The 15,021-nt window shown below is 39.7% G+C and overlaps 1 protein-coding gene across 5 annotated transcripts in view; it reads right to left on the bottom strand.

Moving 5' to 3' along the window:
- The window catches only part of LOC140726361 (serine/threonine-protein kinase 32B-like), a 291,326-nt gene that overhangs the window by 50,356 nt on the left and 225,949 nt on the right, over positions 1 to 15,021 (bottom strand). For all 5 annotated transcript variants that reach the window (XM_073042634.1, XM_073042632.1, XM_073042636.1 and 2 more), the window contains one exon: positions 3,452 to 3,555. In XM_073042634.1, coding sequence (XP_072898735.1) covers positions 3,452 to 3,555 — 104 coding nt within the window. The remainder of the gene's footprint in view (positions 1 to 3,451; positions 3,556 to 15,021) is intronic.

Raw genomic sequence — 15,021 nt, 5'->3', positions numbered from 1 at the left:
GGATGCAATTTCTTGAATCCAGCAATATCCCAGTCTTGCCAGATCTCATTATAACTGTAACAGGGGTTAAGAAGCTTCTTGAGTAATTACAGCCTAAGAAAGCACCAGACCTGGTCAAATACCAGCCATGATTCTGAAGAGTTGTGCTTTTAGTCTAGCTCCCGTTTTGAAAACGATATTCCATAAGTCTATTGATACTAGGACATTACTGGGCAATTGGTTGAAAGCGAAAGTTGTTCCAATTATAAGAAGGGCTAGCGCACAAATCCGGGAAATTACAGACCGGTTTCACTCACTTCCATTCCTTGTAAAATCCTTAAGCATATTGTTCACCGTCACATTATGGACCATCTAGGCAGACACAATGTTCCACCAACATGGATTCTGACAGGGCAGATCTTGTGACACACAACTTGCAGGGTTGATCAACGATTTATCAAAGACCCTTGAAAACAGAAGTCAGGCAGATTTGATCATACTTGACTTCAGCAAGGCATTTGACATGGTCCCCCACCAGAGATTGCTATGTAAGCTTGAACACATGGGCATTAACAACAGCCTTCTACATTGGTTAAACATGTTCCTTACCAACAGACAGCAACATGGGGGCTGAGGGGGCAGAGTCCCCTGAATCTCCAGTAACATCCGGAGTGCCCCAGGGGACCATGTTGGGACCATACTTTTTCTCATTTACATCAACGACTTGCCAAATATAGTCAAGTCCAAAGTCAGACTCTTTGCAGATGACTGCATAATCTATCGTGAGATAAAAAAATGACCAAGATGCTCAACTGCTGCAAAACGATATTGATTCATTATGTCAATGGGAGTCTCAATGGCAAATGTCCTTCAACTCATCTAAATGTTATGCTATGCATGTCAGTCACAAAGTTAAACCAATCAACACGACATATAACATGAAAGGAAATATTCTTGAACCAGTCACCCACCACCCATATCTTGGTGTTGAAATTAGCAAGGATCTTAACTGGGCATGCCACATCAATCACATTACAGCTAAAGCAAACAAAATGCTGGGAATCCTGCGAAGAAACCTCCACTCGTAGTAAATCTGTCAAGGTCATGGCATACAAGACACTCGTCCATCCAAAGCTGGAATATTGCTAGGCCATATAGGATCCCCATCAAGCTAACAATAAGAAGTCCATTGAAAAAATCCAACACTGTGCTGCTCGCTTTGTGCTAAACGATTACAGCAGGAAATCCAGTGTCACCAACGTGCTCTCTAACCTTCAGTGGGAACCACTTGAAAACCGACGTACTAAGTTATGGTTAATCTCCATTTTCAAAGAAGTTCACAACATCACTCCATCAAATATCCAAATTCGTCACAGGGTCTGTTCAACTCGACAGCAAACTGGACCTTACATACTGGAAACCCTTCCATTCAACAGGATTTGCTACCAGTACTCCCTCTACCCAAGATCAAGAAGAGAATGAAATCTTCTGCTGTCAGACCTGCTCAGTATTTTTGACATTAATATTTTTAAAGATAGATCCAATCAAATCAACTTAGGGGATCTAGTTGAAAAAGCTCACTTTACAATTTAACTCTCACGCCGTTCACACCAACTGCGCCTTATAACAGCCGTCCGGCAGAGCCTGCGCGGTACCAAGCAGAAGCAGAAGCACACCAATGCTGGCAGTAAACTATGATTCTTTCACCAGTTCTCTCTTGTGTGCTTGCCTTTGCTGACAAAGACCTGTTACATCTACAGCACAAGACTCCAGATGGTTCTTTTAAAGTCTCAACAGTGGACAGTGTACCCATTTTGGATTATTAGATGTTGCACTTGCATGAAGATGTTTGTGACTGGATTGAAATTCTGTGTAGGCTGTCAAATAAGGTGTAACAACTGGGTAGTGTGCGAAAGTGATACCAGAAACAAAAATAGGGTTAAAACCTCAGTGGAAAATTGGCAAGAATGAAAACAAAATAGGATTGCTAAAACTATTTGTTTCCTGACACATCGAACAACCAGTGAATTTGTCTAGATGAACTTAATTTACTTCATCAAGATATTTTAATGTTGTGACAGAGACCTTAATCCTTCCCCAAACTGGAATGGAAACTGTCACAACATATTCCTGCATTCAGAATGCTACACTGAGTGATGATTATTTTGTAGATGGAGCCAATCACAAGTGCTTCCTTTCATTTTCTTTGTTTGAACCGTGGAGGCTAACTATGCCCTTTTCAGACTGAAAAACAGACTTAATACTTTACTTCTACTAATGCTATTGATATATTTTCTTAATGGCAATTACATTTCTGTACAGTTACAATGATTTGATAAAGAATGAAAATTACACCTGTTTTCCTATAAACAAATAGTGACTTTTATGTAGCTAATCACCAATACTAATAATAACAACATTTACAAGCATGTAGATGTCAGAAATAGAACATGAGAATGCTTTGTCATTCAATTACTATTAGAAGAAAAACAGAAGGAATGTAACGTTAAAAATTAAATAAGTTTTGGACTGCAGAAAACCTTAGTTTTAAAATATCACAAACAACCTCAGTGAAGATATATTAATCTCTGGGTGTGTGGAAGAATGCCAACTTCTTTTTGGATCAATCATACGTACAACATAGTGACTCTAGCAATTCTATATGTAATATTTATGGGGGTAACTGTAAGTCAACAACTATAATATTCCATTGATTTTCTTAGTTGAGTCCTCAATCCTTTCATTAAATGTCACATAATCCTAATTCTAGTAAGCATTTATAATTCTATTAACCCAATGGCAATATGGAACATTAAATTCCAGCAAAGTGATGAAAGAAAACCTTTAATTGTAGGAGATGCCACTGATAGCTATTCAGGGTTTTTTTTTTGTTCCTCCCTGTGCCTTGTGGCGGATTGAGCAGCAAACTTGCCATTTCTTTAGCATTTGTCTTTTCTTACAAGGCCAAGTTGCTAGCTAGTCGCTCAATGGATGGAAAGTGGGCAGGGAGCTCGGGATTCAAGCCCGTGACCACTTGCCTCAAAATCTGGTGCAGATGCCACTACTCCACCGGCCAGCTATTCAGTGTATTGCATGATATGAAAAAGGAAAAATTATTATCAGACAACAAATGTATTCTTGCTTCCCTTATTTTAATAGAAATGTGGGGATATTCTGACTCATGATTACATTATGACATTTATGACCCAAACTAACCATCCTGCATAGCTTCCATAGTTCACTTTGTTAGAAATTCCATTGGAAGTACTGCATGTGATATGATTACTGTACATGGGTAGCAAGTAAAAGCAGATTTATAATAGTCACAAAAGTTGGAATGCATTTGTATACAATGTTGCTTTTACATCCATTAGTTGGCAAGTCATTCACTCTCTATTATGAGCTTCCAACAATAGCTGTAAATGAGCAAAGTTCTGTGAAAACTTGTGAAGGCAAAAACTGTACACTTTACCCAGCCCCGCAATAGTTCATAAGATGTTATTCCCAAGGACCACCAGTCCACAGGATACGAGTAGCCAGGGCCTCCTTCCAGAAAAGACTGAAAAAGTTCAGGAGCTAAAGAAAAGCAAAATAAAACAAAATTAACCGTAGTTACTTACATCCAAAATAAATATTCCAAGTTATGATTAATAACCACAGAAATAATCAGCACATCACAACATAGCAATGAGTCTTACTCCTCAATTTTTGTGTAATTAAAAGATCCTACAATTTTCACACAGGACAACGTAAGTAATACCATTACTCATATGCAGTCTTGATCACATTTTATAATTTTCAAATATTTATTTTATAACAAAATAAACTACTTTATTCATATTTAGTTTAAACTCAATTTATTCATTATTGACTCTCTTGATAAGATTGAATTGGCAGGCATGTGGAATATATTAGTCAATTTTAACTTTGGTTGGTTTCTGCTATATTCAGTAAGATTAGGCAGCAACATACCTGCCACAATTTTCACAATGCTGGTACCATTCAAGGTTGCAACTGCAGCCCCTACGCTACTCCCCATATGCTCATGAGTGTGTTGCCAGATTCTGCTCTAACTCCATCTACAGGTTTGCAGATAATACCACCCCAGAAGGCCATATCTGAAATAGTGATGAGTTAGAGTATAGGAAGGAGATGGAGTGCTTAGAATTAAGGTGTTGTGGAAACAGCCTTTCCTTCAATGTCAGCAAAACAAAAGAGCTGGTCACAAACAAGGGAAAATCTGCAGATGCTGGAAATCCACACAAAACACTCAAAATGCTGGAGGAACTCAGCAGGCCAGGCAGTATCTATGGAAAAGAGTAAACATTTGACATTTCGGGCTTAGACCCTTCATCAGGATTCAAAAGAGCTGGTGATTGGCTTCAGGAAGAGGGGTGGTGCACATGCTCCTGTCTACATCAACAGTGCTGGAGCTGAGAGCTTCAATTTCGTAAGACAGAACAACATCAACAGCCTACCCTGGTCCACCGACGTAGGTGCCACAGCTAAGAAAGCTCACCACCTCCTCTACATCATCAGGAGGAAAAGGAAATTTGGTGTGTCTCCATCAACCCTTCTCAATTTTTCTCGATGCATTATCGAAAGCATCCTATCTGGATGCATTACAGCTTGGCCCACGACTGCAAGAAACTGCCAAGAGATGTGAAATAGTTTAAACACATGAGAGAAACCAGCCTTCCTAAGCATGGAATCTGTCTGTGCTTTAGTAAAGCAGCCAAAGAAATCAGAATCCACCCATCCCGAACATTCTCCCTTTTCCCTCTCCCATCGGACCGAGGATTCAAAAGCCTGAAAGCACAGTCCACGAGGCTCAAGGACAGCCTCCATCCACTGTTATAAATTTACTGAATGGACTCTTGACCTCACTATCTACCTTATTCTGATCCAGCACCTAATTGTCTCCCTGCACAACACTTTCTCTTTAGCTGTTGCACTTCTTTACCTCGTATTACCTCAATGCACTCTGCAATGATTTGATCTGTGTGAACAATATGCAAAGACAAGCTTTTAACTGTACATTGATACATGTGACAAAAGTAAACCGATTCCAATTTCTTGGCCTTTTGAATAGTTCTGCTTCCATTGCTGTTCAGCTCTTTCCGGTGGTGCCTTAATGCGGCTGGATCCATCGTAAAGGACCCGCAGCACCCGCGACGTGCTCTCTTCTCATTACTACCATCAGGAAGGAGATGCAGGAGCCTAAAAATCCTCAAAGGAACAACTTCTTCCCCTCCACCACTGAATTTATGAATGGTTCATGAACACTACCTCACTAATCCTCTTTTGCACTATTTATTTATTTATAGTAATTTATCTGGAACAATTTTTATGTCTTGCACTGTAGTGATGCCCAAAAAACAACAAATTTCACAACAGGATCAGTGATAATAAACCTGATTCTGAAATTGGGACCTCTACTCTGCTATTAATTTATAGGCAAGTACTGATGTGCTTCCTTTTGAAAATTTCTTCTTGGTCCCAGAAGATGAGTTGGGATTGGGTTAAGACTTGGAATACAAGTGAAATATGGGTCTGGATATTGGGCTCAAGCCAGAAGTTTCAAGTACTGTGAGTACGTATTTATTAGCTCGAGTTGAAGGATAGGAATTCTGGTTACCTTCTACTCTCCTTCATTTAGAAAGACTGAAGCCAATCATTGAAGCTCCATTCAGCCATGTCATACTCAATTAATGCAGTACAGATGGGACAGTCAAAGCAGGGAGTGGTGTGTAATCAGCTTCATGAATTTTATATTCACTCAGCCAACAAAAACATCAGAGTAATGGAGGCTGTTCATTTTGGAATGGTTACAGAACCTTCCCTAAATCAATTCTGATTTAGTCATTTTACATGCATATCATTAATCCCAAGACTGACTGCTACCCGTCATTCCTCATTATGAAGCATTTGAAACCACTGTAAATCTGAATAACAGTCTTTATTTTCCAGTACATTTTGTAAGACATTTATCACCACTACTTAATAAACACAACAATATAGTACAGATGCATACATTTTCTTATCATTTTATTTAGAGATACAAATGTGGAACAGGCCCTTCTGGCCCAATGAGCCACATTGCCCAGCAACCCACCTATTTAACACTAGCCTAATCACAGGGCAATTTACAACGATCAAATATCCTGCTAACCAGTACAACTTAGGTCTGTGGGAGGAAACCAGAGGACCTGAAGGAAACATATGCAGTCACAGGGATTATGTACATTCTCCTTACAATTGATACTGGAATTGAACTCCAAATTCTGATACCCCAAGCACTAATACTATCACACTAAGCCTTATGCTACCAAGACGTCCTATTGGAATATGCTGCAATTACCTTGTATTTGACAGTTAAAGAAATCCTGAAGGTAAGTAAAACTAAAACCAAATAGTAATGAGAATAAATGTTTTCAGTATCCAAACTATTGGTTTGATTAGAATTTATCCTATTTTGAAAAGGTACTAAAATAAACTGCGATTAACCAAAATATTTAAATTTACATTATTTCTTTTGGAAGTTGCCAGTTCTTTATGGATTATTTTCTGGAACAAAATCCCCAGAATTGAAACAGAAACTTGATTAACCAGCCAAAAACTGCTAATTCATCTCAATCATTTACAGCATTTGCTGTCATTCACGATATTCAGTTCACTATCAATGTAAGTTTGATTTATTCTTTTATACTGCAGATGAATCATATGTAGTTACAGGCTTGCCAAGTTATTTGGCAATACTGTTAACGCTGACATCCAGGCTGTATCCAACAACAGAAGTTTGTAATTGCAAACCACAGCTAATCTATGATAATTGTAAATGGTTTTGCCTTAACAAACTCTCAATATCTGCTCGAGGAGGAAACCTTTGCTTTTAACTTTTGATATATACTTTGCTATGTGTGTGTTTTTTGTTTGTTAACAATTACAGTTGTTGAAAATGTATAGAATGAAAATAATGGACAGTGTCAGTAAGACAAGCCGGAGGCATCCTGAACATGAGATCCTGTACTGCAGGACTTAATTCTGAAACACCCACATTAGGCCCAGAAAAGGTGCAAAATGAGTACCAACTTCGACCTGCAAAGACCTTTTAGATATTATAAAATGTTAGTCCACAATCCTGTGTACAAGTCCTTTTGTACAAAAAATACTTTACAAATGGCAAACTTTACCAATAGAAATGAATGTTTGCATTGCATCTAAATATTATTCAAATATATTCCATCGATTCCTACTCAATAAAACTCAGTGGAACAAAAAAAAAAGAAATACCCTTGACATGGCACTGAGTTCAATTTACCATCATGAGTACATCACAAAGCAAAGAAAAATGTTCATAATATTGCTATTTGTCACTGGAGAAATGTTGCAAATTTAATTTTGGAATTACAAGAAACTTCAGTAAACATATTGCAATTTTATCCTCTGGAAATTAACTTGTTGCTGAAAATTTCATTACAGTGAGAGTAAACTAATTTGAATTATAATTTTTGTTACATTTGCATGAAGCAAAGCAGCAGAGGAATACATTACTGCCAAATTGTGAAGAGGTTAACAGAGCATGAAGAAGATCATGAACAGAGCCAAACGCAGAAGTCACTATTCAGTCCATGCTCAGTCAATCAAAATTGATTGGTACTGGACCCACTGGAGAGGCAAAGTTAGTCATATCCGTCTCTTTTTCACAAGTATATTAGCATATTTATATGAAAAAAAATACTGCTAAAAATCCTCTGATTAACTGCCTTTTTACACAATCATGTTCAGCATTTCTTTTTATCAATAGAAATGAAATTTTGAATGTCTATTACGTGAAATCAATTTAGCAAGCTATAACTGAGAGGACTGAAATAAGAATAAATTTAATTTCAAATTCTACTCCTACCTTACACATTAGGGGCTACCAACTCACATATTTTTTGGGGTGTGAGAGGAAATTGGAGTACCTGGAATCAAAGGAAGAATATGCGAACTCCACAAAGACAGCATTAGAGGTCGGGTTGAACACAGATCACTGATGTTGTGCTGCCATTGTATCCTCAGTTACTAATCGTCTCCATCATCTACTACTCTTACCTACCTTCTTTGTCCCTTCGTCTCTTTCTCATGTCCCTTTCTTTCATCCTTTCTATAAAATGTCTCCCCAGTGGCCGGTACGCATACTCCTTGTCATGTGATCAGCATTAACCAAACTCGACTGAGTATTTTGTGTTATCCCTCACTCTCTCTGCCCACAGCACTCACCCCACTCTTTTCCCAGTTCTGAGGAAGGGCCCCTGACCCAAAATATTAACAGTATTTTTCTTTCCACTGATGCTGATTGACTGGTTGAGTTCTTCTTGCATTTCTGTTTTTGTTTCATATTCTAGGATCTGTAGTTAATTTGTTTTCTAAAAATAAATAGCCCGAAACAGTCATTCTGATTGCAAAAGTGCAATTCTCCTCCCTCAGTAGCCTTAGGCATCTGCCTGTCTTTGTTATCACAGCCAACTGCTCTGTCTCTGAGCCAATATTACTTCAGGAGCTTGGAGATCAATAGCACAGGAAAGACCCTAAGACACAGGAGCATAATTAGGCCATTCAGCCCATCAAGTTTTCTCTGCCATTCCATCAGGGCTAATTTATTTTTCCTCTGAACTCCACTCTCCTGACATCTCCGGATAACCTTTGATGCCTTTACTAACAAAAAAAACCTATCAGCTTCCATTTTAAATACATCGAAGACTTGACCTCCACAGTCGCTTATGGCAACAAATTTCACAGATTCACCACCCTCTGGCTACAGAAGTTCCTCCCAATCTCTGTTCTTGTTACCAGGTTCAGATATGGCCCAAGTGCAGAGTGAGAAACACTGAAGCAGGTCGGTAGTTCACAAACTTTAATGTGAACAGTGTTAAAGGGAAAATATAAACAACAAACGCTAGGCCAAGTAGGGCCGTTAACTAATACTCTCAAATGGGAAATGAAGCCTGCATTGCGGCTGAAAAGAAAATCTAAACATTTAATGAACATCGCTAGTCTTCAGAGTCAGTTGACTTGAAAGTCCAATTTCTTAGGGAAGGCCAGAAGCAGACAGGCAGCGAAGCGTTGCTCTGTCCAAGTCTCGACAAGTGTGGAGTTAAATACTATCATGATTAAATAATAATTAGCTGACACATGCAAGTTCATAAGCGCAATTGCCGTATCTACTGCGCTGCCAAATCCGTGGTTGTGACAGCTCTAAAGAGAAAAGTCCTTCTATTCTGAGGCTGTGTCCTCTGGTCTTGGGTTCTCCCACTATTGAAACAGCTTCTGCATGCCACTCATTCTTCTTATCTCAAATGAGTACAGGCCCCGAGCCATCAAATGCTCTTCACACGTTAACCCTTTCATTCCCAGGATTATTTATCATTCTCGTGAATCTCCTCTGGGCCCTCTCCAATACCAGCACATCCTTTCTTAGATGAGGGGCCTAAAAGTGTTGACACGACTCCAAATATGACCCGACCAATGCCCTATAAAGCTTCAGCTTTACATCTTGCTTTTAGATTCTAGTCCTCTTGAAATGAATGCTAGTATTCCATTTGCCTTCCTTATTACCAACTAAAGCTGCAAGTTAACCTTTTGGGAATCCTGGACTATGTGTGAGGCCTCCCAGTCTCCAACCAGCTAACAGGAGTCACCTGCCACTTGTTTCCAGTGCATTACTTGCAGCCTATTTAAATCCAGCTCTCACCCACAGTCCTTGTTTACTAATTGAACTAGCCAGTCTCAATCAATTGCTCCTTGTCTTCAGTTACCTTATTGCCTAAGCTGTTTTGTATCTGTTCTCTCTTATTTTGTGACCCCTTGTGGATGGTTATTTTTGTAATCTATTATTAAAGTCATTGCTGGATTGTCAATGTTTTTCCACTTTTGGGTTAAGCCTCTTCTACATTTCCTGACAGCATGACTCCTAAGTCCCTTTGCACCTCTGATTTCTGAATTTGCACCATTTAGAAAATATTCTATCCTTTTATTCCTTTATCAAAGTGCATGACCATACACTTCCCTGCACTGTATTCCATCTGCCATTTCTTAGCCTATTCTAGTCCATTAGCATACTCCCTGCTTCCTCAACAGCACCTAACCCTCTACCTATCTCTGCATTGCTTGCAAACTTAGCCACAATGCTATCATTCCATCAAGGTAATTAATATCGGACATGAAAAGTAGCAGACTCAACACTGACTCCTGGAGAACACCACTGGTCACCGACGGTCAACCTTTTACTTGCTCCCTATGCCTTCTATCAGCCAGTTAATCTTCTGCCAATGCTGGTATCTTTCCTGTAAATCCATGAGCTCTTAATTTGTGCTGCATCTTGTCAAAGGACTTTTTATGTTACCTGGGTTTCAGCACCTAAGTTCCAGAGAAAGGTTGAACAAGTTAGATCTTTATTCTTTGGAGCATAGAAGGTTGAGGGGGGACTTGATAGAGGTATTTAAAATTATGAGGGGGATAGATAGAGTTGACGTGGATAGGTTTTGTCCATTGAGAGTAGGGGAGATTCAAACAAGAGGTCAGGAGTTGAGAGTTAGGGGGCAAAAGTTTAGGGGTAACACGAGGGGGAATTTCTTTACTCAGAGAGTGGTAGCTGTGTGGAATGAGCTTCCATTAGAAGTGGTAGAGGCAGTTTTGATATTGTCATTTTAAAAAAATTGGATAGGTATATGGCCAGGAAAGGAATGGAGGGTTATGGGCTGAGTGCAGGTTGGTAGGACTAGGTGAGAGTAAGTGTTCGGCACGGACTAGAAGGGCTGAGATGGCCTGTTCCCGTGTTGTAATTGTTATATGGTTATTTATTAAGATACAGCATGGAATAGTCCATTCTGGCCCTTCGATCCCTGCCATCCAGCAACCTCTGGTTTAACCCTAGTCTAATCATGGGACAATTTAAAATGACCAATTAAATTACCAACTGGTACATTTTTCGACTGTGGGAGGAAACCAGACCACCCAGAGAAAAGCCCATCCGTTCCACAGGAAGGACATGCAGACTTCTTACAGATGACACCAAAATTCAACTCCTAACTCCGATGGCTTGAATCATAATAGTGTCATGCTAACTGTTACACTACTGTGGCGCTTTCTGAAAATACAAGAAAACAATATCCATTGATTCTTCCTTTGTCTAACCTGACTGTTACTTCTTCTAAGAATTCCAAACAGATTTGTCAGGCAAGATTTTCCCTGAGGGAAACTATGCCAGTTTCTGCCTATTTTATCATGTGCCTTCAACTACCACAAAAGAATCATGTAACGCATTGTGATGTTTCACTGCTAAGGCTAGTGTAATGGTTTCTCTGTAATGTTCACTGCTGAGGTAACGGTTTCTCTGTAGCAACATTGTTTGGGTTATGGCTGGAGATAACAGGACTGTAGTATGCATATTAGCCAATTGGAGATTGTTGCTCTGTCTTGTGAATCTGTATGGATGTTTTTCGCAGTCTTTGGTCGAGGAGAGATGAAGAGGCAAGACGCATGTGGAGATAGCTCCACACCGGATGGAGTGGACTGGGATCTGAGCGCCTGAAGGTCGGTGACGCTCGGAGGAGACCGATGGTGGAAGAATAACTACTGAGTGAGCTCCAACGTGAACTTTTGACTTTTCCTTGAATTGGGCCCTTTTTAAAATTTTTATTACTAACCCTATATTCAGATTAAGTTTCATAAAGTTCATTCATTTAATTGCATATGGTGTACAGTCTGATATTTTGCATTGTGGGTTTGTAACTGTGGGTACATTACACAGCATCCACACAAACGTGATTTCTCGGGGCCGAAGGCTGTTCCCCTAGATCAGGGGTGTCAAACTCATTTTAGGTCACGGGCCGGATTGAGCAAAATGCAGCTTCATGTGGGCCGGATCAGTCGGACGCGTGCGAACGCAGCTTTCGTTGCCTCCGTTTTTTCAGCCTGCTCTCATGTGTCTCAGTCTCTGCTATAACTACAAAGTGTTTCACTTTACAAATTCCGTTTCTTATGAAGAAGACTGCCGAGCAAGACTGCCGAATAAACACTAAAAACCCTGAAAACCTGGTACCTGAATAAAATCAGCATTAGCCATATCATACACCATAGGCGCTTCGATTACTGGGGCCAGCTTTAATAGTAATTAGATATTATCTCGCGGGCCAAAGATAATTCCACCGCGGGCCGGATTTGGCCCGCGGGCCTTGAGTTTGACATATATGCCCTAGATGAACACAAGCTGGGTGAGCCTGAGGGTTACAATCGATCTAACGTATTGCCAACCACTGAAGTCAGGCCAACTGGCCTATAATTTCCTGTCTTTTGCCACCCTCCCTTTTTAAATAGTGAAGTGACATTTGCAATTTTCCAGTCCTTTGGAACCATTCTTCCACTCAGGTTGGTTTTCATTACAATATCTTCAAATAGTGAAAATTATTTGAAATCTTCAAATAAGATTTGAAGATCTAGTGAGGATTTAGTGAGTCCTCTGAAGGACTGAAGACTTTCAGAGTCTTCTGAAGACTTAGTGAGTGTATCAATGGAAAGGCGTAAAAACATGAGAGACTACTGGGGAATTTTGGGGGGAGGTAAGAAATAAGTGGAAATAATTTCTGCCTGATCAGTCAGCTCATTGTTGTGCTGAAAATGCATTGAGACAATATGCCAATTCTTGTCCCAAATTTGTAAATCTTACTACTTCAGGATTTGTAAAATGTGTAGTTAACCCTAATGATTAAATATGAGGTGATGTGGGCCCCTAAAAAAAATGTTTGATCACCATCTTTATTTACCAGAATTGCACATACATTAATGTACAAATGGATTAGGCATGCTACGATGATTTCTGCGGTATTTCCTGCTGATTGTAAAATTATAGCGTACAGCTCCAGGATTAATGTTACCTTACTGGTGCAGCAATGATTCTACAATGCGCACAACATGCATCTTCCCTTAGCTACTTAAATTGGAGCTCAGAGATGTAACCTAAAGCTTTTATGTAAAAGGCACAAAAAAGAAGGAAGAATGTTGTTTTGAAATCAGTGGACATGATTTAAGAGGGCCCCTGTCTGAGTAATATTTTGATCACTGCATCCATTGGATTCATATTCCAACTGATCAAAATATTTTTACAATCATCTCCCTCTTTCCATTAATGTTCACTGGATAACTATTTCATGCGATAATATGATTTATTCTTCACTGATCTTTTCATACATTGCAGTGACCGAGGCTACTCACTACACAAGACTCCATCAGGATTGCATGGGGAGATGGGCATGCACCTCATCCTCCCTCCCCCACATCTTTGCTCACTCCCACGGCAGCCTTTTATGCTACCCTGTGGCTGGGCTGCTGAAGGGATGAAACCTTTAAAAGTGACGACCTTCGATACACACAGCTTGGCAAAGACACAGCAATCAAAATAACTCTATGCATCCCCTGCTGGGGAGCACATAGGGCCTTGTTCAATGCATCTTCCTTTTTTTCCTGGGGTCCTTTTTTTCAGGGTCTTTCAGACTAAACAAATATTTCAAACAGCTGTTTTACGATTTCTTACAATGTATCAAATAGGCATAAGCACTAAATGCAGCAGTGGTTTAGTGCACCAGAAATATGTGAAGCCTAGCACTTAGAGGATGATTTTTTTTATTATCAGGGAAGGATAGTATTTATAAGTTCTAAAAAAATGATACATTCTTATTTTTCTATCTTAAACTCATTGAGTCTATCTTTCAAATTACTCTATTCAGAATTTAGTTTTTCATTTTCAGAACGTAGGGATCTAGAATTAATATGACAAAGCAAAATCCTTCAGAAAGGAAAGTATTAAAACATAAGATAAGCACTTTAAATACCAATTACTAAAGCTACAAGTCCTTCATCTGGGACTCCTGATGACTTTTAATAGCAGTCTCGGTCACAGGTGTTACTTTCTTTGGCTGCTTATGTTAGGACTGACTTCCTGATGGAGACTTTTATAGGATGATGTTAAAGGATGCTTCAGACTTCTTGTCTTAAAAGACAATTTATTTCCGTATCTTCAAAGGCATTTGTATACAATTGATCTATCACAGACACTCTTCTGTGGAAATTATATTTTGAAAGATTTACTTCTATGGTGTGAGCATCACTGCCAATATTTATTGGCATCTGTAGCTGTCTTTAAAATAGTGATTTTAGTGGGCTCAAGACACAAATTTGGAAAAAAAAATATTATCAGCCCTTACAGGAATCCCCAACCGAACACACAATTGTCATGTCTGTCCCTCAAGGTCAAGGATGATCGTCTTCGTTCCGTTGATCTATGACAGAGCGAAGACGCCTGCACATGTATTTGTTTAACATGTACTTAATGTTGCACTCCAAGAAGCACACGATACTTCACAAATCAACCAACTGATTCCAATGGCATGGAAACCATGATGATTGGAGCTGATGGATTTGTTGCAGCCTTCATCTGCCTTCACAGCTGTTGAGTTCAAAGTAACTTCGTCCGTCTGTTCCACCATTGAGGTCTTTGTTGGATTGTTCTTTGTCAGGGACCTCACCTTTGACCTTCCCGCCATGCAAGACCCTACCAGGAGCATAGCTCTAGATGACATCGCTCTTGGGATCTCAGGACCACACAAGCTTCTCCACCATGTCAAGTTGTCAATCCACAGAGAAGCTAACACACAATAGGCTATAGCTCAAGGAAAAAGTCCAGTACACCCTTTAAAGCAGTGATTCTCAACATAGAACAGTACACAGCACAGTACAGGCCCTTCAGCCACAATATTGTGCCAACCCTTAAACCCTGCCTCCCATATAACCCCCACCTTAAATTCCTCCATATACCTGTCTAGTAGTCTCTTAAATTTCACTAGTGTATCTGCCTCCACCACTGATGCAGGCAGTGCATTCCACACACAAATCACTCTCTGAGTAAAAAGCCTTCCTCTAATAAACCCCTTGAACTTTCCTCCCCTTACCTCTTGTATTGAGCAGTGGTGCCCCGGGGAAGAGGCCCTGGCTGTTCACTCTATC

The sequence above is a fragment of the Hemitrygon akajei genome, chromosome 4, assembly GCF_048418815.1.
Source record: "Hemitrygon akajei chromosome 4, sHemAka1.3, whole genome shotgun sequence".
In the NCBI taxonomy this organism is placed as follows: domain Eukaryota; kingdom Metazoa; phylum Chordata; class Chondrichthyes; order Myliobatiformes; family Dasyatidae; genus Hemitrygon; species Hemitrygon akajei.
This window is presented reverse-complemented; position numbering and strand designations above follow the sequence as displayed.